General features: G+C 43.8%; 1 protein-coding gene across 1 annotated transcript in view; it reads right to left on the reverse strand.

Moving 5' to 3' along the window:
• The window catches only part of Tnfrsf21 (TNF receptor superfamily member 21), an 80,249-nt gene that overhangs the window by 25,378 nt on the left and 28,395 nt on the right, over positions 1–26,476 (reverse strand). Inside the window, exon 4 of the mRNA XM_008846732.3 lies at positions 273–538. Coding sequence (XP_008844954.1) covers positions 273–538 — 266 coding nt within the window. The remainder of the gene's footprint in view (positions 1–272; positions 539–26,476) is intronic.

Here is a 26,476-nt window from a genome sequence, read left to right on the forward strand (position 1 = left end):
TCTCTTTCTCTCTCTCTCTCTCTCTCTCTCTCTCTCTCTCTCTCTCTCTCATACATAACACACACACATCCTCTGGAGGAGGAAGGGACTGACTCCCTTTTGGTTTTTTTTCAAAGCACGCAATACAAAATGAGATTTTAAATCAGGTAACAAATAGTTCTGGTTGTAGATTCTAGGACCTACATACTGGACTTGCACACACTGCTGATGAAGTGCCAAGATAATGAGATAATGAGATTAGTGGTAAAGACATACAACCAGGGCTACATTACCTGTGTAGTATCTTCCATCAGCCCACGGATCTTCTCTACTACATCGTTACGTCGGTGCTGGCGTAGGGCACTGATTAGCTGGGCCAGGCTGGCCTCAGGGCCCCGGATGGTCCAGTGCTGCAGGGCTGCGTAAGCACGCTCATGGTCTGCTGTGTATCCATTGGAGAAAGCAGCCACCTCCCTCTCGCTGGCGTTGCAAAGAAACTGATAGATGTCTTTCCACTGGCTTCCCACCTGGGCTGCTACAAGCTTCAAGATGTCAATACCTATTCCAGGGATGAAGTAAAATAGAAGGAAATTCAGGCATGTTCTAGAAGGAAGCTGCCCTGTTGTTCTGCGTCAGGGAAATTAATCACAAGTGTTTGGCATACACAGCCCACTGTGAGGCTAGCTAAACACTTTCACATAAAGTGTACTTCATGGAGTGGGGGTATAGATAGAGAGGTACAGCACCTGCCTACAGGCATGGCATCCTGGATTAGCTCCCCAGTAAAACATACACACACACACACACACACACATACACATACACACGCACAGAATAAATAAAATAGCATGAGCATGTTAACAGATTTGCTTCCTGAATGTGGATCCAAAAGAAGGGGGCAGCCCTTGGTAGTACAAAAACATCACCTCCAAAAGACACTTTTGAGCTATGCATGGTGGCATACGCTTTTAATTTCAGCAATTGGAAGGTAAAGGCAGGCAGATCTCTGTGAGATCAAGGCCAGCTTGGTCTCCATAGTGAGTTGCAGGCCTGCTGGGTCTACAGGGAGACCCTGTCTCAAAAACAAAAGATGCTTTTGAAAGCCAACCAAGCAAAGTAATCACAATTATTCCTTTGTTACTACATATTAAATACAACTATAATCAAATAATCAAATAGATTAAAAGCACCCAAACTCTAAAGGTGGTGACTTCATGAAAGTTATAAAAATAGAAGCCACAAATTAAGACTGCCGTGAACTTTATACAGCCATGGATGCAAAAAGACATCTATAAGATTCTAGGAATGATGTCCTTTTCTTTAGTTGACCACATACCCAACTGTTCTAGTCCAATGAAGTCATTGGACTGGAACAACTAACTTAGTGGGATATGGTGGTTCATGTTTGCAGTTCCAGCACTTGGCAGCCAGAGGCAGGAGGATCATGAGTTTGAGGCCAACCTTGGACAAATAGTGATACCCTGTATCACAAGGAAGAAAAGAAAAAGAAGACCATCCATCTTCTATGATTCTATGCTTCAGGAGCAATTTTCTACTCTAGGAGCAATTTTCTACTCTATTATTCAGTTTCTGAATTGACTTGCACAGTTACAATGTAGTTAACAGCCCAAATGACAGCATCATCATTATAATAATAGCTATTATCTTCCAAGAATTATGCTAAGGCATTTAGCTCATTGAACAACTTTACAAGGCATTAAATTCCAATTGTACAGTTCAGAAGAAGAAAAAAATCAGAAAAGTTAGGCTACCAACCCAATATTGCAAAGCTAAATGGTTAAGCACTGAACCCATCTATCAGCTTGGGAATTAGAATTCCCATAGTTACAACCTATTTAATGTGTAAATACATGCTACCTTGAAAAGGAGAGAAAATGTTTCTGAACAAATGACCAACGTTAGTTATTCCGCAAGATGTCTGTCCCCCAATAATTTAATATCCACTAGTCTTCCCTCATTCACAGTGTATGATCCAAGACATCCAGTGGTTGCTTGAAAACAGAGATAGTATTCAACTATGTAATTCAATACCTTTCCTTCCTAACTGAGCGCTTATCACATACTGTGGTCATGCGTTTTACAGTTTGAGTTGTGTGGTGATTTGAATGAGAATGTCCCCCCTAGGCTCCAAGTATTTAGTTTCCATTTGGTGGCACTGTTTGAAGAGGGTCATGGAACCTTTAGGAGGTACAACCATGCTGGAGGATGGGCTTTAAGAGTATATGGTCTCATCCTACTTCTAGCCTGCTTCTACTTCCTGTGCCTGGTTTGTGGATGTAAACTCTCAACTTTCTGCTCTGGGTGCCTCCTGCCGTGCTGGACTCACCATGATGGACTCTTATCCCTCTGGAACTATAAACCAAATAAACCCTTCTATAAGTAGCCTTGGTCATGGTGTTTTATCACAGCTACAAGAGAAGTAACTAATAGAAGGTGCAAGACAAAACTAGCATGTATTTCTTTCTTCTTTACAACTATTCCAGCCCAAGAGAATCATTCCCTAAGTACATTTAGTGGGACATAGCAGAACATGATTGTAATCTCAGAACTCAGTGGGCAGAGGCCGGAGAATCTTTGCAACCTCCCCATATGATTTTTACTTTATTAAGTTGGGAGCCTCTGTTTTCATTTAAAGGAAGTACTTCATGGTTTCCCTTTCACTTATCTGAATGGCTGGCATTACAACTCTGATCTCTGACATCATTAAGTGAAATGTGATATTTTGAGAGTCTCAACCTGATAAGCAAGACAGCTACTAAGTGAGTAGTCAGTGAGCAGGCAGCATATACAGTGTGTACACACTGCACAGAGTTGAAGATGTCCAGGCAGAATGACAGCAGATGCTAGACTTCCTCATGCTACTCGGAACAGCATTCAACTTGAAAATATGAATTATTTCTTAAATTTTCTATTTAACAATTTTTGGGGCCTGAGTTTACCACAGGGAGCTGGATCCACAGAGAGTGAAACTATAGGCTGGTGGGGGATAACTCCAAGGTCCTTCTGGTTCATCAGTCACTTGTAGATTCTGTGAATGTGTGTCTTGGTCCCCAAACCTCATGAATAAAGAATGAAATGCCAAAGCCAGATCTCAGAAGTGACAAACTCAGATAAGCACCTGGCTAAACCTCTGTGTGGCAAGTCTCTGTGGTATCTCCTACTATCTTCTTCCCGAAATCACAAGCTGGCTTGGCCTGAATTTATACACAGCATTTTATGTCAATAGGGGTGTGAGTACTCTGAAACAGTATTATTTCTTTGAATGAGGCTATAACCACATTCCCCTAACTGAGACTGTTAGTGTTAGCAATGTCTTAAATATTTCCTACTTTTTTTTTTTTTTTTAATGAGGCTGAGTTTCCCAAGTGAGGTTTAGGACAAAAGAAAGACCTTTTTTTTTTTTTTCTTTTTTTATCCTCCAATCAGTTGTTGAGGAAAATATTTATAAAATGACTTAGCAATTTTTGGCTAAGAACAATAACAATTATAGAAGTTTCTCTTAAAATTGATGAATTGGAGCTGGGGGTGGTGGCGCACGCTGTTAGTCCCAGAACTTGGGAGGCAGAGGCAGGCAGATCTTTGTGAGTTCGAGGCCAGCCTGGTCTACATAGTGAGTTCCAGGACAGCTGGGGGGGTCTCAAAAAGACCGAAAAAAAAAAAAAAAGAGGAGTTGGCAGAATCTCAGCATAAATTCTTACCCTACCCTGAAGTTCTACATACTAAATCAAACCTCAGAGTTCATACGTACATGCTAAATCAAACCTCAGAGGCAGTTCATACATACATACTAAATTAAACCCCCGAAAACTGACTTTGAAAGCTAAGCTTCTAATAGAAGTCTCCTTTCTCATTTACTGTAACACTAGAATGCCACAACAACAACAAAAAATGTTTAAAAATTTAAAAACATAGAGTGGCAGAAATTGAGACATGACCGTTCTCCTTCCTGGCAAGATGAGGCACATTGGAACCAGCTGCTTTTCAGTTCTCACAGCAATGTTTAGTCAGATGCAGAGCTTTTGATTTCAAGCAAACAAGACTCCTAATGGGGGAAAAAAAAACAAAAACCCAAGGCCTATTTAAAACCCCTGCAGGTAACCATAAGAAACAAGCCAGTTCTTTGTGGTTAACGTGGTAGACTCTTCCAAATGCCAAAAAGCTTGTTAGTCCCTGAATCTTAATTTAGGTCAATTTGACTAAGGCCTACAGTGTCTCACATGAAAACACGAGTGCTTCTTCTTATAAGGAGGCCCACTGCTTCTATCCTCACGAAGTCTGTGTGGCTTTGAGAAAACCACTAACTATCATGTCCATTTCCTCATCTTATAAAGGAAAGGCTCACTGTGGCCCCTGGGGAAGAGCTGATTAACAGTCTCCACAGAGTTAATTTATTTTGGGAATTACCCCCATGATTTTAAATGCTTCAATATACTGAGCATTAACACTTAAGGCTTAATACATTTCAGGTGCAAATACACACCCTTTATAGAGTAATTACAGAGCTTAAAAGGCTTAAGAACAGCTCCTCCAACCAAAACCTAGGATTCATACCTTTTTTTAAGCCACAAAAATAAAGAGGAAGGAGAAGGAAAATAGAAAAACACAAAAGAATGGATAGAATGAGATTTTCCCTTCAATTCAAATGAACTAAATGAGCTAAATTTAAATGAGTTAAATTTAAAACTTCCAAATCAAGTCTCTTCTTGCCCTCTCCCTCACTGAGACGTTCCCACTGTGAAGGTGTGGGGTCAACCCCACAAACTCACCTGGATCACTGGTGTTCTTTACCACTACCCCTCCCATTCCAAAGTTGGTAATTCAAAGATGGAGTAGACAATAGCTCCCTCAGGAGACAGGAGACCTTCAGCACATCATCACAAAAGCCCAGAGAAGAGAACACTTGACAGTCCCTGGTCTCCACCCCATGGAAAAGACTTAGGGAATATTTGGTGGGTGTTTGAGAAGCGACCACCATGTGTTAGGCTGCTCATTACACAGATGGATAATAACCTTCTGAAATCTGTAGACAGAGGACTCTATCAACAGGAAAATGAATCAACACCTAGAAACATAAAATGGTCAGACTTTGAAACTTTTTCTTTTTAAAAAGGTTGTGCTGGGAAGGGGGGTCGGGAGATGGCTTGTCAGGTAAAACGCTGCCCAACAAAGTGTGAGGACCAGAGTTCTGATCCCTAGCACCCACATAAATGCTGGGTGGGCTTGGTAGTCCACCTATAATTCCAGTGCTTAGAAGGTAGAGACAGGGACTCTTCAGAGCAAGCTAGCTAGCCAGATTGTCAGTGAGCTCTGGGTTCAACTGAGAGACCCTGCCTCAATGAGTAAGGTAGAAGGGTGATAGAGGAAGACTCCAGATGTCAGCCTTGGGCCTCCATACCCATGCATACACAGGTGTATGAACGTTCATGCACACACAAGCACACCACATACACAGACAGATGAAAAAAAGCATTAGGTAAAAAAAGAATCAATACAATTATAGAGAAAATCAGTAAGATGATTAATTAAATTGAGATAGTTAAGCTCTAGGGGTAGGATGAGGAATAGAGATACAGAAGTCCTTTAAAGATACTTGCCAGAGTCCTGTTTCCTAAAACGGGGGGGGGGGGAAAACGAGGCCTAAATTTTTTTTTTTTTTATTGCTGTATTTTATATTTATCTTACTATTCCTTCTAAAATAGATTTATATTTTTTATATTATGAATCAAAACCACATACAGTCACCCTCTATATAAATGTGTTCAAGCAACTACAGAGTGCTGGAAACCCACATTGCTTTTTCCTATAGTGCTAGATCCTGGAGTTCAAAAAAAACACTGACCCCCTCCCCCGCAACACGGCGGCGGGGTGGTGGCCTGGAAATTGCTATATAGACCAGGCTCGCCTCAGACTAACAGCTATCCTCCAGCCATTATCCTCCGGTGGTGGAATCATAGGCATAAACCACCCTGTCTGGCTCTATGGTTGACTTTTCTAAAGAGGTCTTGAAGGTAGCCAAGCCCTAGGGGCCAGAGGCCACATCTCTCAGGAGCGGTCTGGGAGAGTGAATGGCTCTGGCTCTGTAGTGGTTTGAATGAGAATGTCTCCCATGGGCTCCAAGTATTTGGACAGTTTTTCCCCTTAGGCGGTGTGGCCCTACTGGAGGAAGTGTGTCATTGGGGGCAGGCTTTGAGAGTTCTTAATTAAGCCTTGTCAGTCTCTCTCTCTGTTTCTGTGTCTGCTTGAAGATATGATTGCCCAACATTCTGCCCTGGCCACCCCTTCCGCCATGCCTCCCCACCACAATGGAGTCTAATCCTCTGGAACCATAAGCTAAATAAACTCTTCCTTCTAAACGTTGCGGTCAGTTTTGTTTTTGTTTTTTATCACAGTAGCAGAAAAGTAACTAATACAGGCCCCTAGGGAAAAGCTTGAGAATTAAAGGATGAAGTAGCAAAGAGGTCTGGGGTGGCAGACAGAAGATAAGGCTTCAAACTCCAACACTATGACCATGAGCAAAGGACAACCTCAAAGATTTCTGTGATTCCCTCTTGTTTACTAGGATGGATGAAAAGACTTACGGGATCAGGTATTAAAAATGCTCAGGGCAATGCCTCGGTATGTCATGGTCCTTCTTCCTCTGCCTGCTCTGGGTCTGCATGGGCAAGAGTCTTTAGGAGAATGGACCTAATAGGTGGGAAGAGCTCTGCAGAGACTCCATGATTAGCACTGGGTGACAGGTGTTAAAGGCTAGAAGAAATGGCATTTTCCAGAACATTCTGAAACCCTGAATAAGATATTAATCTGAGTGACCACTCTAAGGAGTCCCACTCTTTAAACGCACATGGTTAGCTTTACTGTACAAAAATGGGTTCTTTCTATTTTTATGAACTTGAACTGATCTTTCCCAATAGAGAAAGGGTTAAAGCTCCTTTCCTTTTGGACACAAACATCTAACATGATTGCGCCCAGAAAGAACCTACTCAAAAGCCTTCCTTGAAAGAGGTATGAAACACAGATGTGATGCTGTCAGGGGAAACAAAGGCTGTCTCTTCCCGCATGACATGGCATGCTGGGCCTTGTGCCGCACACCAAGGTTTCACACAGAAGGGGTACATTCTGGAGATGAATGTGCCTGATGGAAAAGGCATTGGGCTATAAAGTTGGATACTATCTGTTTTCAAAGATACATGGAGAGTCTTGGATCATATCCAGTGGATGAGGAGAGAGAGTAGATACTAAATTATGGGAGGTATTATTGGGGTACCAAGCTTCTTATCACTTCAAAAGACTGGGGCATTCCCAGTTCATCTCTCATTCTCATTAAATATGAAGTTAGCCCTCAGTATTCTACAAAGAGAGGTAAAGGCATATGAGAAAATTCCCAAGGAGGCAAATACACAGCCTCCCCCCCAGGGCAGATGACACACTGTCATCCACACTGGCCTCTCAACACACACATGGGGAACACGTGGGGAACAGGAGGCATGAGCTCAAGATGACTTCCTTCCTACCACCACCCTGATCCTTGCCAAGGGCATGTTTCTGCTAGATCCCTGCTATGGCCCCAGCTTTCAAACTGCGGGTACAGAGGCGTGAATGGACAGGGCACATGCAGTCTCTGTACAGATCAGTAAATGCCAAGTTCAGAGGGGAGAATGAAAGCAGAGTTTCAGTGTTCCTGGAACTGTGTTCTGCCCTGCATGGAAGTCATGTCCTCTGAGATGCCTTGTCGAACAATCATTTCTCCAAGTCCCACATCTGACTTGCACCCAACCCAGCCCACACTGGGAGTACAGCAGAAGCCTTTGAACAAATGAAAGAGTTTCTGCCATCCCCATCATCTCATAGTCACTGAGAAGTCAAACGGCTATAAGATCACAGACTTGCCAGGTGGCCTGCTGGATTTCCAGTTTCTATTGCAAGGTGAGAAAATAAAGAAGACAAGTTCCCTTATGTGATCACCAATACGAGGAACCCGGGCTCCTTGGAACCCATTTCTTGCACAAGAGCCTCTCCCTCCACAGGTGCTCTCTTCCCACTGAGGATGGCCTACCACACTCCCTTCAAAGGTAGATTCCCCAAGCAGGACAGAACCCTAGAAACCTACTTCAGAAATGTTCACTTGAGGATATCAACCACATCTGTCTACCATAGCAGGGCAAGCGTTCCTAAAAGCAACAAACCCACTTCTACATGGGTCTTGTAGAAACCAGAATATCATAAGATGGTTAAAAATGAGTGTATAGGGGCTGGAGCAATGGCTCAGTATTAAATGCTCAGTATTAAAGAGCACTGACTATTCTTCCTTAAAAATTAATAAATAAAATATATATTTAAAATGAGGGTATAGGGTCTGGAGAGATGGTTCAGTGGTTAAGAACACTGGTTGTTCTTGCAGAAGACCTGAGTTCGAATCCCAGCACCCACATGGCAACTAACAACTGTCTGTAACTCCAGTTCCAGGGGCGCCAACAGCCTCTTCTGACCTCCATGGGCATTGCACAGCATGGGTGCACTTACCAACACGCAGGCAATACATGCACACAAATAAAAAAAAATGAGTGTATAGACAGGAACCATGCCTCATTAATTCATTACATAGGATATTACTTTATCAGCACTGGGAACTTGAGATGTCCTTGGTTAAAATTTCTCCATCTCTAACTGAGGCAAAGAAGTTGGACAAACAATTTGGATTTTACTTTAAACCCAAACAATGATTTCTGAAGGTGAATTAATCACTATCTTGTTCAACTGACAATAGTTACAAGCTCAGATAAATCTCAGAAGCTACTTTAAACCATTGTTTCAAATATCACCTGCAAAGCTAGGTGTGCTGGCACATGCTTATAATCCCAGCACTTGAGAGTTTAATGCAGAAAAACTGCCATGAGTTCAACCACATTGAGAGTGCCAGGCTTGCCAGGGCTACATAGTAAAACCCTGTTTCAAAAGACAAAAGCAAGCGAGCAAACAAAAAATACTACACACAGATCTCCTGAAGCGAATGGATAAAACGTTTTTAGTGACAAACTATCAAAACAGTAGATGATTTTCCAAATGGAAGAAAATTATAATCCCTGGTGCTATGAAGAAATTAAAATTTTCATTTCATTCCACAGAGAAAACCAAGTTAAAAATGTTCCTTTCCTCTTTTACCTTACTGTATGCTTGAAGCCCTTCCAGATATGCATTTACTCATTCAACAAAAACATACTGCATGCCTAGTTTGTGTCAGGCACTCTTCTGGGCCCTGGGGAGAAGGCAGCAACAAACACACAACGGATCAAAACTCTACAGGCACAGCAGTGATCCACAACACTGCGGAGGCTGAGGGAGGGAGATGGAGGGTTTGAAGCCAGCCTGGGCTAGATAGTAACACTCTGTCTCAAAAAAAAAAAAAAAAAAAAAAATCCTTTTCCTCACAAAGCCCATGTTGTTGGGAGAATGAAGGAAAAACAAAGAAATAATTAGCCATAAAGTATGCTAGTGAGGCAAACTAAGGAAGAACGTAAAGTAGATATAGGGGACCACGGGGTGGGGTGTGGATAAGGATGGGGGGTGGCCTCACTCAGAGAACATTTGAGGCAAGATCAAGAGGCAGGGAGAGAACTGTGAAGATTCCTGGAAGAGGGGAGTTCAGGCAGAGGGAACAGCAGGTTCAAAGAAAGGGTGCTGCCATGTACAAGAAAGTCTTGTGAGGCTGGAGCAAGCTGTGATGGGGAGCGAAGAGAGCCACAGATGGGAGAGACCAGAGGGGAGGGCAGAGCACAGCAGGTCTTTTAGGATGCTACTTAGCATTCAACCAAGTCATTGGATAATCGGAAACAACTCAAGCTGACTTAACTCTTCAACACCATCAGTCTCACTGCTGTGTCAAGAAGGAATGGAGGAAGCGCCAACCAAAATGGAGCAACCCATTAGAGGCAGAGCAATGGCCTTCGGGGAGAGTGACCAGGGTCCAGGGGTGGCTGTGGCGGTGATAGGAAGTGCTTGACTTCTGCACTGAGCTTGAAAGTAGACGTGACAAGATTTTCCAGTGGAGCACACATGGAATAAGGAAGAACACTGGGCATTGTGGCATACACCTTTAATCCCAGCACTGGAGAGGCAGAGGAAGGTGGATCTCTGTGAGGTTGAGGCCAGCCTGGTCTACATAGTGAGTTCTAGGCAGGCTGGGGCTAGGGAGACCCTGAAGAAAGAAAGAGAGAGAAAGAGAGAGGGAGGGAGGGAGGGAGGGATGGAGGGAGGAAAAAGAAGAAAGAGGAGTCAGGGATGACTCTAAGTTTTGGGCTTTAGCATCTGCAAGATTGGAGGACCACTTTCTCTGATGGGTAATGAATGCATAGGAATGATCTGGAATTGGGTATGAAGCATCTTAAGCCTGTTAGACATCCAGATCTACCTAGAGTTCAGTCACAAAGTCAAGGCTAGATATCTGAACCTGGGAATTCAGAGCAGATAAGTAGTATTTAAAACCTTGCCTCTCTAAGAGAGGTACAGCGTGCACGTAGAAAGGAGATGCAGCTGAAGCCTGGGAATCTCTACCATTTAGAGGTCAGGGAAAGGAGGAGGGATGAGGCAAGGAGACCTGAGAGGAACAGCCAGCAACACAGGAGGAAAACAGGGAGTCTGTGGTATTGGAGCCCAAGAGAAGGAAGTGTATGGAGGAAACGGGACATAAGGGACAAATGTTGACCCTGGTCAAGTGGAGGAAGACTGAGAACCCAACAGAAATGTTAGAACTGTGTGGTCAGACTATCTGGACAAAACAAGAGTGTGGCTAAAATACTTCCCTATGATGTTCACTCTAAGTACCTGAATGCATATTACTTTGATTTTTTAAATTTTTTACATGTATGAGATTTTTGCCTGCACATATGTAACTGCACCACATGCATGCAATGCCTGCAGGCCAGAAGAGGGTGTCAGGTCCCCTGGAACTGGAGTTACAGATGGATGTTAACTGCCACGTGGGTGCTCGGAACCAATCCCAGGTCTTCTGTAAAAGCAGTCAGTGTTTTTAACCACTGAGCCATCTCTCTCCAGCCCCATGAAGGCATATAATAACAATGCATTTCAAAGCTTTATTGTAGTGTTTGTAAGTCTGCTCTCTCCTCTGTGGTATATAAAATATTGGTATGTCTTGCAATCAGTTGTGTCTCAGATTTGATAAAATACAACAGGCTATTATATGTTACAAGATTGAAGTCACATATCTGACAAAGTCTGGTATATCATTCACAAACTGAATAAACTGAATTCTATACCTAGACAGCAGTGTTAATAACCAATGACTTATGAAAAGCCATCAACTCGGTTCCAGAAATTCCTCCTCCTCTGCAAAATCTGTTTATATAATACCTGACCAGGCTGATTCTAGGATTCTAGATTTTAGAGATTCTCTAATTTTAGAGGTTTTTTTTTCCTGCTTTCATTTGGGTTCTGCATAGAAGAAATACTCTTTTTTTTTTCATAATTTCAAACAGTTTACTATTGAATACATATCATAATAGTAAATTCCTTTCCCATGAAGCCTAGAGGAAGAAGTCATGGCTGCCTGGGCCACAGAACACAGCAGCCTCTGACATCCTAGGGTGCACATGCCAGGGGAAATCCTCACCAGGGCATAAGCCACTTCTTGCTTTCACTGATGTCCTAACTGTAGCTGTAAGAGGCCCAGCTCCTGCAACAGTTTCGTGTGCTTCGTCTGGTAACCCACGCCTTTAGTCCCAGCACTGGAGAGGCAGAGGCAGGTGAATCTCTGTAAGATTGAGGTCAGCCTGGTCTACATAGCAAGTTCCAGGCCAGCTGAGGCTTCAGAGAAAACCTGTCTCAGAAAACAAAACAAAACAAAACAAAAAACTTTAATGGAGGTCCAGGGAGATAATCAGTTGGTAAAGTGCTTGCCTTACAAATATGAGGTCCGGAGTTCAACATGAAGTCCTGAGTTCAATTCCCAGAATACATGAAAAAAAGAAAGCCCAGGTGTGGCATGCAGGGTACTTGTCATCCCAGCTCTAGGGAGATGGAGATGGGAGGGTCCCTGGGGCTGTCTGGCTATCTAATCTAGCCTTCTTGGCGAGCTCCACCCCACAGGCTTCAAGTATTTGAATGCTCTGTCCCCAGTTGATGGTATTTTATCACAGCAACAGAAAAGTAACTAACACAATATCTGAAGTTGTCTTCTGGCCTCCACACATACATGTGCATGAGCACTCTCACATGTGTGTGTAGATACACACACACACACACACACACACACACACACACATACAGAGCAAATAACTAAATAAAACAAAATGTAGTGTTCTAACAGGTAAAATAGAACAGAACAAGCCTAGTGCAGATATAGCTCAGTGGTAGAGTACTTGCTTAGCAGAGGCTAGCACCAGGTTCCATCCCCAGCACAAGGGGTGAAAAAGGAACCTAAGAGAGTTTTAACCAGGAAGGTGCTATCTGCAGGGAAATGGCATTCCTGGAAGCTAATGTGGCACAGATGGCTAGGCTAGGTGGGATTTGGGGTGGAGACCAGCCAACCCATTCCCAGCCAGTGCGATGACTACAACAGGGGCAGGTCTGGGCTGGAGTCAGGACACAAGAGTCTCTTAACAGAATAATCCTACCCCCTTCAGCCAGGCCTCCTGGTGCTTTCATTTTAAATCTAGTTCCCATAAGAAATCTGGGCTGACTGACAGGATAAGTGTCTGGGATTTGGGAGTCAAGGAGTCTCTGGCAAGGAAGGGCAGGCTGTGTTCATGGCTTGTTCATGATGCTGCTATCTGGTACTGAGACAACACCAAGCCACCCAGGTGTGTGAGCTCAAGCGGCAAGTAGCTGTCACCTCTGACACCACACACTGGCCTTACTCTTCCAAAGAGCCCTGTAGAGTTTCAACCACTGTTTGCCTTTTGAAGCTTTCCATTCCAAGCAGAAAATCAGAGCAAGTGCTTAGAGAGAAAAGGTTCATTGTTAATGACAACTTCCAGGAGTTTTATTTCAGAACAAGCTGGGTTTTGCTATGGGACATATATTTTCTTTGAGCATGTTTTAAAATATCAACCACAAGCCGGATGTGGTGGTGCACGCCTTTAATCCCAGCACTTGGGAGGCAGAGGCAGGCAGATCTCTGTGAGTTCAAGGCCAGCCTGGTCTACATAGCAAGTTCCAAGCCAGCTGGGGCTACAGGGAGACCTGTCTCAAAAACACCAAAAACTAAAAATCAACCACGGGGGGACTAGGAGTGTAGCTAAGTGACAGAGCACTTGCCTAGCATAGGTAAGACCCTGGATTTGATCCCCAGGAGCAATAATGATCACAGTAATGCTACAAGAACTTAGAAATAGGGGCCAGAGAGATGGCTCAGTGGTTAACAGCACTGGCTGCTCTTGCAGAAGACCTGGGTTCAGTTTTTAGCACCCACATGGTGGCTAACAACCATCTGACAAGCACATGGTGGCCAACACCCAGGTCCTCTGCAAGAGCAGCCATTACTCTTGGCTGCTGAGCCATCTCTCCAGCCCCGTAAATCACCTTTTGGTCAAACATCTCATAGCCATTCCAGGGGAATCCAATGCTCTCTTCTGACTTCTGTGGGCATTGCATGATACAGGTGCATTTACATACATGCAGGCAATACACTCATACACATAAAATAAAATACAATATTTTAAAAAACTTAGAAATGTTTAATGCCAAGTAATAGATGGTAAATTCAAATTTTGATCATCAAGAGGGAGTTCCCTAGAGTCACAGTGATTCTTGGGTTTAAAACCTGGCACTGTCACTTCTTAGCTATGTGACCTTGAAGGAGGGTTAGCTCAGTAGTACAGCACTTGGCTGACATGTCCAATGCCTGGGTTAGATCCCAGCACTACAATAAAAAGTAGACAATGACGGTGGTGTGTCCTTATAATTGCCACTCAGGAGGCCAAGGCAGGAGAATCTCCAATTCAAAGCTAGTCCTGGGCTACACAGTGAGTGTAGGGCCATCCTGGGGCTACGCAGAGAAGATGTGTCTCAAAAAATAAAAAGTAAACAATGAAAATTCAATGGTAGCAGAAACATTCTGTGGTGGTTAATCTTTACCATCAACCTGACTGGCTTTGGAATCACCCAGGAGACACACCTCTGAGTGTGTCTGAGGGTGTTTACAGGGACTTTAACTGAGCAGAAAAGACCCATCCTGAATATGAGTGCATCGTTCCATGGGCTGGGGTCCCAGATTGAAGTAAAACAAGGGGAAAGAAGGAAATGAGCATTCATCTCTCTCTGCTTCCTGGCTGCACACACAATGTGACCAGCAGCCTCACACTCCTATCATCATGCCCTCCCTACCATGGTGGGCTGAATCCTTCAAACTGTGAGCTAAGTAAAACACTTTCTTCCTCAAGTTGCTTCTGTCAGGTCTTTGGTCATAGCAACAAAAGTAACTAATACACTTTTGTTTTAAGCTGAAAAAATAAAACCTCTATTTTAGGGGCCAGCGAGATGGTTCTGCGGGTAAAGGTGCATACCAACAAGGCTGCTAACCTGAGTTTGAGCCTTGGGACCCATATGATGGAAGTAGAGAACTGACACACAGGGTCTCCCTGTAGCCCCAGCTGGCCTAGAACTCCTAGAACTCAACAAAGCCAGTCTTCCCACAATGGACTGATCCTAAAGGAGGAGCTACACTTGGGGAAGAAAGGGATCTTCTAAGCCTGAGAATGATGTTGAGAAAAACCATCCATGCTTGCTCACCAGGTAAGTAGGGCGATGCGACGTTCATCTTTGCTTAGCCAATGAGTTAAACACAAGGGGCAGAATGGAAGAAATGAAATATTATCTCCAAAATTTCAAGACTTGAACTATAGCTCAGTTCGGTAGCAGTGTCTAAACCTTTTAAATAAGTTCACTAAGCAAATTAAATCCTCCTTCTTGAGCAATACTATTCCCTTAAGGACAGTTGTAGCATAGTGATTGGGGCATGAACAGCATGCAAAGAGGGTCAGCCACCAAGCCAGCCCAGCTGTACTTTAACTTTAGCCTTTGAGTTTCTGCCCTAACCTAAGAAGGAATTTGGTTGTGAGCTAGGTGGTGGTTTTTCTTGTTTATTTGTTCCTTTGGCTTTTGTTTCCTGAGACAAGCTTTCACGTCGCAGCCATGATTGGCACAAAACTTACTATACAGCCCCATGCTGGCTTCAAACTCAGAGTGGTCTTCCTGCCTCAGCCTCTGAGTACTAAGATTACAGGTATGAGCCACCACACCCCCAGCTCCCATTTTCAGTTTTGCATCCACCAAAGAATAGGATATTAAGATAGAAGGAGACATTTAGAGTTATCTGAACCGAAGACTTTCATGATACAGGCAAACAAAACCAAGTGTCACAAAGTTCTTTCCTTTTGCTTCCCCGCAGAAGCCAAACCCTGGCTGCCATCTCCACAACGCCTACAAGGTCACATTTCCATTTCCACCTGTGCCAGTGGTCCCTTCTCCCATATCCCCAGGCTATACCATCACCCCAGCAAATGTTTCTCACACTAAAAAGTGGCTGGTGTGAACAAAGGTCTTTCTATCCTCTAGAAGGATCAAAATCAGACTAGCCAAATGTGATAGCTTGAATGAAAATGTCCCCCATAGGCTCCAAGTATTTGGACATTTTGTCCCCAGATGATGGCACTGGGACATTTTAGAAGGTGTGGCTATCCTGGAGGAAGCATGTCACTGGGGGTGGGCTTAGAGAGTTCTTAAGCCTTACTGAATCTCCAGTTGCTCTCTTGCTTCCTGTGCCTGTGAGCTTCCTGTGCCTATGAGAGCTTAGCTTCTGCTGCTCCTGCTCCAGCCACCTCCAGCCACCATGCCTCCCTGCCATGACAGACTGTAATTCCCCTGGAACTGTAAGCTCAAATAAACTCTTCCTTCTGTAAATTGCTTGGGTCAGTGTTTCTATCACAGCAACAGAAAAGTGACTAATATACCATGCGGTGCTCTCATCCCACCACCTCACCCCCCCGCCCTGGTTCCTTTTACACTGGACAATTAGACTTTATGGCATTTTATAGCCAAAGTTCTTTGGGCAAATATATTTTTTCTCTTAATCCACATGACTCATTAAATTTGACCCTTATTCTTTCTACTTGAGTTAAAAATCTTGGGTCTCTTTGCCCTGACCTTGGCTTTCCGTGAATACTTTGGTGTGGTTCATCCCGTTGTCCTTATCCAGAGAGGGAAGCCAAGCTAGCAGATCTATCTGTGTTATTTATGATCTCATTCAATCTGCAGGAAGAAGCCCATGAGAGGAGTCATGCCCGCAGGACAGATGAGAAAATGGAGAGGCTCAGGAGAGGACACTGACATTCAATCATCAGTCAAGCTGACTCATGGTCCTCCTCAAGCTGACTCATAGTCCTCCGCTGTCATCACACCATGCTGCCTTCTAGGACTAAGAGTTCCCAGTCCCATCATCTTCTGAGTCTTGGATGTGTGTGTGTGTGCGCGCGCGCATACGCAGAAAAACACATTCGTACAAACATGTAGAAGCTAGAAGAGAACCTTGAATATCAGGGTCTTATTAACCCGAAGCTCACCCATTAAGCTAGACTACTGGCCAGTGAGCCCCAGGGACCCTCCTTTCTCTGCCTCCTCAGAGCTGGGTTTACAAGGTGTCATGGTTGGCTTCGGTTGTCACATCAGGAAGAGGGAACGTCAAATGGAGAATTTCCTCTACCTGATTGGTCTGTGGGCAGTGCTACCCCTGGGCAAGTGGTCCTGGGCCACAGAGAAAGCCCGCTGAGCACAGGCCAGAAGAGTAAGCCAGTAAGCAGCGTTCCTCTGTGTTCTCTGTTTTAGTTTCTGCCTTTAGGTTCCTGTTGTGAGTTCCTGTCTGACTTCCCTCAAAGCTGGACTAATACTTCAAAGTGTAAGATACAATAAACCCTTTCCTCCCCAAGTTGATTTTAGTCAGAGTTACCACAGCAACAGAGAAACAAATTAACACACAAGGGCACCCCGCCGTGCCTGGCATTTTTACCTGGGTTCTGGGCATGAATTCAGGTCACTAAACTTGCAAGGCAAGCACTTTACTGACTGAGCCACCTCTTCAGCCCCCTGGATGTGTCTTTCAATGTAAAGATTTAAAATGTGACTCCCCACCATCTCCCATTCCCTGCCACAGGATCATAGGAAGGCAGACAGGTAGAAAAAAAGGGAAAAAGTGTTGCAATAGTTCAGTTGTGATGGTCTAGGTTCCAACTGTCCGTCCCACCTTCTCCAAAGGACAGCAGCGAGAAGCTGTGTGTCACAGCATTACCAACTCAAGTTCAAAGCCAAGCACCTGAGTGATAGTCCAAGCTCATAACCAAGTGGGTACGAACTCAGTCAGGTACTAGATCTTCCTGCACCCTCTTCCTGATATATAAAATGGGTAAATCTTCTCATTTCATAAACATTGATCTTTATCTCCCACAGCCCAGAATCATCCACTTGAGATTCTCAGCAAAGAAGACATGCACAGGCCCCTCTTTGACCTACTATTATCGATAGAACACTGCCATTCTCTAAGTGGCAGTCCAGGGACAGGCAATAGGTCAAAGGGTGCGCCTCACCCTGAGACAGGCCTGCTGCCCTCATCTGCTTTGTGACCACTCCTGAAGGCCGACAGGTCTTTATTCTACTTGCCCAGCCTCACCTCCCAGCATCCTAATAGGAAAATGACCTCTCTGTTGTCTTATTCAAGAATCTTAAGTAATTTTCAAGCCACAGTGTTCTCTGTACTTGTGGGCAGAATCCTGTAGTCCTCTGACTAGAAAGGCAGCATGTAAATACAAAAATTATTGTCCCAGGAGTCAAGAGACCTCTGCTAGCCCTGTGACCTTAAGACAATAGACTTTCCACCTTGTGCCTCAGTTTCATATCTTCTCTCCCTCTCTCTGTCTTTCTCTCTCTCTGTCTCCACTTCACCACCCTCACTTACACACCCCTATGATCTCATTACTGTCCAACTTGTAAGTTTTCCCAAATAAAATGGACTCTTCATGTTACTAAAGCCTTGTTTGTAAGCCCTAGTCTACTAGGGATGTACCTTGAACTTGATGTTCAAATACATATGTTAAGAACTTTAATAATTCTTGAAAAGGAAAAAATCCAGGGCTGGAGCAATGGCTCAGTGGTTAAAAGCACTGGCTGCTCTTGAAGACAATCCAAGCTTGGATCCCAGGACCCACACGCCCCCTAACAACTGTCCATAACTCCAATTCCAGGGGATTCAACACCCTCTTCTGGCCTCTGTGGGCATTGCACACGTGGGTATGCTTAAGTACATGCAGGCAAAACACTCATACACATAAAATAAAAATAAAATTTTTGAATCCCAGCTTTTCCTTTATCTTAGGATTCCTTAAAGGTGAAGTTGCTCACAAGTTTACCCCAAACTTTCCCCTACTATTTCAAAATAGAATAGCAGAGCCTATGCAGGTAGAAATACCTGCTTCCTACGTTATTCAAACAACTAATCCAGCATCAAGCAGACGTTCATTAGGTGCTCCTTAGGGAAAACGGTCAACAATAACTCTCACATGAGAGGGAACACAGTCACAAGCAGAGAAAAGAGAGAGGAACGTGTAACTAAGACAGAGAATAATCTCTCTCTAGCCCAACATTTCTTTCCTAGCTTTTCCCTGAAGAAATCCATGGTTGTCATAGCTAGAGTGTCCCCTGTTGACAACAGCTTTGCCTGGGCCCTTGGAGAGTCATCTCTGTTGCAGCAAAGCATAGCCTGCAACCCACAGGCAAAACCAGCCTTCGTGCAAGTGAAGTAACTCATTTCTGTAACTCCAGCTTTTCCACCTCTGTATGAGTGTTCGTTCTCTCCATCCCAAAGGGCCCCTTGGATTATCTTGTAGAATTTAAATTCACAGCTGCAACAAGTTGCAAAAATGCACTAATATGTGGTAAACATGTAATTACAGAATCCTTTTACTGAGGAGACGTTCACATCTCCTCAGTAAATTACTCTAATGAGTCATTAGGATACATGAAATTAGAAGAGGTTTCAGGCTAACCGAACTCAAGTAGCCTAAACCTACTTATTAGTACTGATATATTATATAATTATATATGTAATATATCCTCAAACCTGGTAGCTCTTTATAGGCACGTAAGATCTTTTGACTTCTCCTCAGCTGGCCTGAGCGATGAGCAATCTGCTACAAACTGGTAAAGGCACTTAAAAGGTGGCCCCCCACCCCACCCCTTGTGACCAGTACAAGGCTGTTCTTACCAATTGTTTGTGGTTGCAGGGGGAAGTCCCTGGCCCATAAGACCAAGGTCTCCCTAACTATCAATATTCAGAGAGAGGTGAGGCCCTTGGTCAGGGCTTCCTGATTCTTTGGCAATCAAGAAGCATGTTGGACTACCACACATTTTGGTGATAGACTTAAAAGGTAGACTCCAAACATTAGTTCTGGAGTAACTGTTACTCTCTCAGTACCAAAGTGTCCCATATTCTCCTCAAAAGCTTACAGTCACTGCACATCCTCCTTGGTCTCCCCTAGCTAAGTCTCGTGATTTGAGTAGAAACATTTGCCACCCTGCTATCACTTGACCATCAGCTGTAGGGAACACAGGGTACTTTAGCACCAAGCTAGGATTAAGCCGGCCTCATCCCTCTGACTAGCCACACACAGCTTCCAAAACTACAGCACATGCCAGGGACCCACCAGGACATCATTGTCCCTATTAAATATCAGGGTGACAGTAAGCATACCCAGGTAAGGCAAAAATACATTGTCACACTGATTGTCTTCAGCCCTGACCCTTGTGATGGGTATAGGTCTCTTCTCTTTACAAAGAAAGTTGAGCATTACAGAGAACATGCCTTGCCCAAGATCACCCAGCCCTTGTATAGGTATAAGGCAGATCTGGATATCAACTCTCCTGCAGCCCATGGCTGCTCCTCAGAACTGCAAACAAACCATGAGAACTGAGCCCATGCCTGCGCTCAGCCAACTCATACATTTAAACAACTGCATTGCAGATGGCCTTTCCCTTGCACACATCCTTCATTCCTCCTTCATCCCAGCCCACAAGGAGCTTTATGAATACTGATGTGACTCAATCAATCCTTTTCATTGCTCTAGGCACATGGGTGGAACTGCATCCAAAGCTCTAGGCTCTAGGCAAAAAACAGTCCACCATGTTTCTAGTACCCGCCCCCCTAACAGATCAGAAGGCAAGATTGGAGTCCAAACCACCCTGTTCTTCCTCTAGGACTCTGTTCTGGCAAAGAGACAAGTTGTAACAGGTCTACCCAGGTGCACCTATGAGGCAGGCCCACATGGAAGGTGGTGCTTTCTGGATAAAAGCCAGGATCTATTAGCAAGAGATGGAGGAATTCTGGAATAGTTTTGAAGAGACATGGATAACTGCCACGCTTTCCAAGCTGTCACATGCTATAAACTCTTTAATAGCCCTGCTTTGTTCCTTATTCTTAGAGCAGAGCGGGAAGCAGTTACCTCTAAAAGTAAAACTAGGCCCAGGTAAACTCAAGAAGGGCTCCAAGAAGAATCCAACTGCTTATCTAAGCTGTCCCAGTCACCAGAGGGTGAGAGAGAGGCTACAGACAGCAAAGCTTATGGTAGGGTAGAGTTCACGTGCTGGCAATTGTGACCCAGCACATGTCCCCTGGTCTTGCAAATAAAGCTTTGTTGAAACATAACCCTACCAATCATTTACATACCATCTACGGCTATTTTCATAGTCCAAAAGCTGAATTGTTCCAACACAAACTATCCAACCCTTGAAACCTAAACTATCTCTTACCTTGCTGACCTTGGTATAGTTTAGAAAATATTACTATGGAAAAGGTAGGTTCACAAGCAGATATAAAGCCAGAAGGGAGTCTCGTTGATTATGTAAGAGGCTCTATGCACTTGGTGAGGGCACTTTCAATAGTAACTTAATTAAGCTCATCTCTGGTAAGGAGACAAACACATGCCTAAGTGTGACTGCATATAGTTTAATATTACTACCTTGTGCTTTTAATATTCTGACCTTATAAACAGAGAGGCCTATGGGCTAGTGAGATGACTCAGTGGGTAAAAACACTGGCCACCAAGCCTGACAACCCATGTTCAGTCCTTGCAATCCACATGGTGAAAGGAAAGAACTGAATCCTACCAGTTATGCTCTGACCTCCACACATGCGCACCCACACGCACACACACACACCCACAAATAAATAAATGTAATTTTGAAAATAAAAATAAATAAGGCTGGTGCACTCCTTTAATCCCAGCACTCGGGAGGCAGAGGCCAGTGGATCTCTGTGAGTTCAAGGCCAGCCTGGTCTACACAGTGAGTTCCAGGCCAGCTGGGGCTACAGAGAGACCCAGTTTCAAAAATACCAAAATAAATAGATAAATAAATAAATAAAAATAAAAATAAGTAAGAAACGGAGGCCAGGAGGAATAAAATGTCTTAAAAGTATGTAACCAAGAATTAACAAATCCAAAATTTTAGAACTCGGGTTTACTGCTATTTTCTAATTATGATGTTGCTTTTCCTCCACTAAATCTTTAATTCCATTGTCTCACTCTGTCCACCTCTGACCTAGCCCAGGACTCCACAGATTTGCTTGCTTTTCTGTTTAAGGTCACCCCAAAACCAATCCATTTCCATACTAGCAGAACATAAGCTCTGAAGCATTTACAGGCTCCCTTGGCCTTTGAGTTAGTGGGTTCCTCCTCTGTGTCACCTTGCTCTCCAGTGTCTATGGTTCGACACATCCTACTGTGAAATAAGCAAATCAGCTGGGGACTATCAGTCATCTTTCTAGTCTGGTTTTGCATAGCTTACTGTAGCCATGGAGACTTCCTATAGCTCTGAAAAATAATCCTTCTTAGCATATATGCACAACCAATGGAATCAACCAACCTTAAGATCTTTGGGTTTAGGGACTGGAAAGATGGCCCATGGGCTACAGACACATTCTACTCTTGCAGAGGACCTATTCAGAGTTCAGTTCCCAGCACTCAGGTTGGGTGGTTCACAACCACCTGTGACTCCAGCTGAGAGGGCCCAACACCCTTTGTGGCCTCGACAGACATTGCACTCATATGCACACACCACATACATATAGATGTAATTAAAAATAAATCTTTTTAGAAAAAAAAGATCCTTAAGCTTAAATCCCTAACACCAACATCATCCTAAGCCAGTAGGGGAAAACTCAATTGTTCAATGGCTTTAAATTTAAACAGTCTGACCATACATGCTTGACAAGAGGAAGTACTTTAGTCTCTCGAAGCTCTAGACCAGTGCTGTCCAGAACATTCTGTGATGATGGGAATGTTCTATCTGTGCCACCTACTAACTGGCAACTACTAACTATGTGTGTGTTCTCGGTATTTAAAGTTGTAAGGAACCCTGACAGTACCTCTGAGGGGCTATAAAGATGGCTCGCTTCCCGCTTCTTCTCGGACTCTGGCAGGAAGACCTTGTTTTTTATTCCAATAGGACCCCTTCAACTGACTTGCTTGGCGTCAAGGAGACCTACCTGGACACCTCATCATTTGGAGCCATAAGCATATCAGCACCCACTTCTTTGTTTAAGTCAGTCAATCCAAAATCAGGGGAGGGTATGCGGGGCATGGGGGCACAAGCCTTTAATTGGAGCCCTTGGAAGGCAGAGACAAGCAGATCTCTGTGAGATCAAGGTCAGCCTGGTCTACATGAGTTCCAGGTGGGCTGGGGCTAAGAAGACCCAAAACAAACAAACAAACAAACAAAATTAGGGGAGCAGAAACCACCAAAACCCTTAAAACCCAGATTCCCCTGGGGGACGCTGGATTTTGGTTTCTGGGCTCCCCTCTCCACTTGTGGTAAACTTTATATGAATCTGTGTATATGATTGTGATTCTTTATGTGTATGGACGTGATTTTTTATCTTTCAGTAAAAGATTGACTGTTGCTTTCTGTTGGTCTGAGATTTTTTTTTCCCTGCCTTTTATTATTTAACTGGCTGAGAAATCAAACCTGACAATATCCCTAGACTGACAAAGATCCCACAGGCAACAAAGTGTGATGGGGAGCTGAACTTTTCACTTTAGTTAATTATGGTTTAAATTAAACAACTCATAGCTAGTAGCCATAGAGGTCACTCAGCTGTAGACCATTCAAGCCCCAAAACTAAGGCTAGGAGACACGCAGTAAGACCCAGCATCTGTCCTCTAAGAATTTACATGCCATGTCGGGAGATGAATCATGGAGGTTACAGTGGCAGGCGGAAAAAGATAGACACTAAGAAACAGCATCTTACATTCGGTTACTAGAGTCAGAGATGCAGCTCAGTTGGTAGACTGCTTGTCTAACAAGCACAAAGCCCTGGGTTCAATCCCAGGGTTTAGAGACAACTGAAATCCAACAGCTCACTTGAGAAAGAAGACAGAGCCTGCTGCTGTGCATTTAAGGGAAGTGTTGTCTCCGTGGATCATGCTCCCTGCTGCTACATGGGAGGGTTCACAGTCACTATCAAATGCTGACTAGTTCTTTGAGGCAGAGCACTGAAGAACTGGTTTAGTCAGGAACTAAGCTCACTTTAAGCTTGATAAATCCAGTTTTTTCTCTCTCTTTTCTCATTTTTTTTCATAGTCTAAAATCCAAGAACAAAAGGAAATACAATCCAAGGCAGAAACAGCTGAGAAGGCATTTGATCCCCTGGAACTGGAGTTACAGATGGTTGCCGGCTGCCTCATGGGTGCTGGAAACCGAACCCAGGTCCTCTGCAAGAACAGCCAGTGCTCTTAACCACGGAGCCATCCCTCTCTCCAGTCCCTCTCTTGCTTGATTTTCCAACTTCCCTCGAAATTTCCAGAGTCCCCACTTCATGTATTCTTGCAAATGGAAAGAGTGGGAAAGAATGACATGGGGAAGGGAAATGGAAGTAAGAGAAACAGTAATGGCTCCAACTAGAAACAGCAACAAGAAAACACAGTTGGTTCCCTTCTCAGCCACCTGAGTTTTGCTCCATAAAACTGAGGAAGTGAACAAAGTGCATTTTGGGATTGTTCCAGACTTCCTCAGAGCAATGTGCAGTCAGTTGTGAGAAGACTGCTTTACTATCTCTGGCCTGGAACTCACTTTGCTAGCCCAGAACTTGTAGCAATCCTCCTGCCTCAGCCTCCCCACTGTTGGGATTAGAGGCATGAGCCGCTATGCTTGGCTTCACATTAATCTTAATTTTAAATCAAATGGATTTTAAATCAGTGGATCTACTCACACTGACTACTGTGCTGTGTTGGGGTTATAATACAAAAAGAAATATACTCCCAAAATGGCAAAAGGATGAGAATTGGAGCACAAACAATAGACTCACATCTTCATGATGCGATAACCTAATAAGCCCTTAAATAGGTTTTCATAGATAAAAATTTTAAAGGGACTTATTTGCAATTCTTACTGCCAAAGTAGCTCTATTGCAAGAAACCGTGGTTCAGTTCCAACTTATCAAAACTGTTCTGACTTCTGAAAGGAAGGAAATCTACAAAATATCATGACTCCTAACCATAGAAGGTTCATCTTCTGTTTGCAACAGAAAGACTGCAGTGTGGAGAACTTTAACTTTAATCTGTAAATCTACAGCTGACAGAGAGGGCTAAGAGGAACTGAATAATAAGAGAGGTCTTTGTTGATGAGGAAGACAGGAACTGGAACCCCAGGCTTCTTCGCTTCAGAGTGCTGAAGCTCTACAAGAGAAGCAAGAGCCAGGCGTGCTGTCCAGACACAACACGCCATTACAATCACCAACACACTGCAGCAATGGATTCGTCTAAGACTGAGTCCTACAACATTCCACCAGGAAAAGAGGAGGTGCCAGCGGCCCCGCCCCCTTGCTGAAGAGCTGTTGATTGACTATTAATGGTGGCTGCAGGGCAGGGTTATTTCACTGGGAGACTAGATAGAAAGAATCGGAGGATAAGGGAGGGGCAAATATAATCACAAAACGTTGTTTATGTGTATGAAACTGAAAAAATTTAAATATAATAATAATATTTTTAAAAAAGAAGACCCCGCACATCTAGCTTAGAGTGGGGCAGGGGTAAAGGAGGTCTCACCGGTCCTCTGATAGAAAAACCACTAAGCACTCAGCAGTCCATCCCTCCCTCACCCAGGAGCCAATTGGTGTGAAATGTCAGCAACCTCATGAAGCAGGATAATCTGGCCAGAACACAAGTGCAATCAGATCAGCGAGGCATTGTTTCTCGAGAACTCCGAGCACCTGGAGTGGCTTTTACTCAACAGAACTTCTCTTTGTCTTGGGATTTGACCTGCTGGTACCTTTGAGACCAGCAATTTGGAAAGAAAAGATCTTCCTTACAGGAATACCTTCAGCATAAACATCCCAATGCAGAAATACGGGGGAAAGGCTAGACTACAGGAAAGGCTAGTTAGACCTAAACAAGAACAGTATGCAGGGCTACCGCTGAAGTTACAGAAGGGTGTGGCTGGGTTTGGTTTGAATGGTCATTTCTATTCTTTACAAATAGAATATTGTTCTCAGGGCATAGGCATGGTATTTTTGTAAGGTAACAATCCTAAGAATGTTTAAGGCAACCTGAGTTCGAACTCAAGGATCCACCTGGTGGAAGGAGAAAACTGATTCGGACAAGGCATTCTCTGACCTCCACACACACATCAGGGCTCATGTGCCTGCACCCCCCACCACCACACGTAAATAAACCAATAAATAATATAATTACAAAATTAAAGAATGTTTAAGGTCACAGTACTAAACTTCTTTCTTTCCTAAACCAATCTTTACAACCTGCCATGTTCTTGAGAATTTCTAAACTGCACAGCAGAATAGTTTATAAATGCAGCTGATCCTAAGCTAAATTCTAACAGCAACTACTGAAAGAATAGAGACACTTCCTTAATAAAATGGAGCATGAGAGGGCAATTTTGGATTTGCACAGTGCCAGAAGGATGCTCAGTGTTTTCTACTAATGAAGTAAATACAGGGTAATTTAGCCCAAAATTTCATCCTAGAGTAGATCCTATACTCAAGGAAAAAGAAAAGTATTTATGGGCTTCAAAGACAGGTCCTGGATAAAGTGTTTGCTCTGTAAGCACGAGAACCAGTTTGGATCCCCAGAGCCTACATAAAAACTGGAAGGGCATAACGGCCTACCTGAAACCCCAGTGGTTGGAAGGTGGAGACAGGGGATCCCTGAAGCAAAGCTGACCAACTAGACTAAGCTCCAGGTTCCATGAGAGACCCTGCCTCCGTAAACAAAGTGGAGAGGAGTTGAGGAAGACACCTACTATCAACCTCTGGCCTCCATATGCATGTACACACAGGTGCATGTGTATCTGCATACATATGCACCCATATACATATGAATGCACGCGCGCGCGCACACACGCACACACACACACACACACACACAAAGTACTTTCAGTCAAGGATCTTACTGGGTCAACAAAAAAACACAAT

The sequence above is a fragment of the Nannospalax galili genome, unplaced genomic scaffold (genome assembly GCF_000622305.1).
Source record: "Nannospalax galili isolate Female #2095 unplaced genomic scaffold, S.galili_v1.0 scaffold803, whole genome shotgun sequence".
Lineage (NCBI taxonomy): Eukaryota > Metazoa > Chordata > Mammalia > Rodentia > Spalacidae > Nannospalax > Nannospalax galili.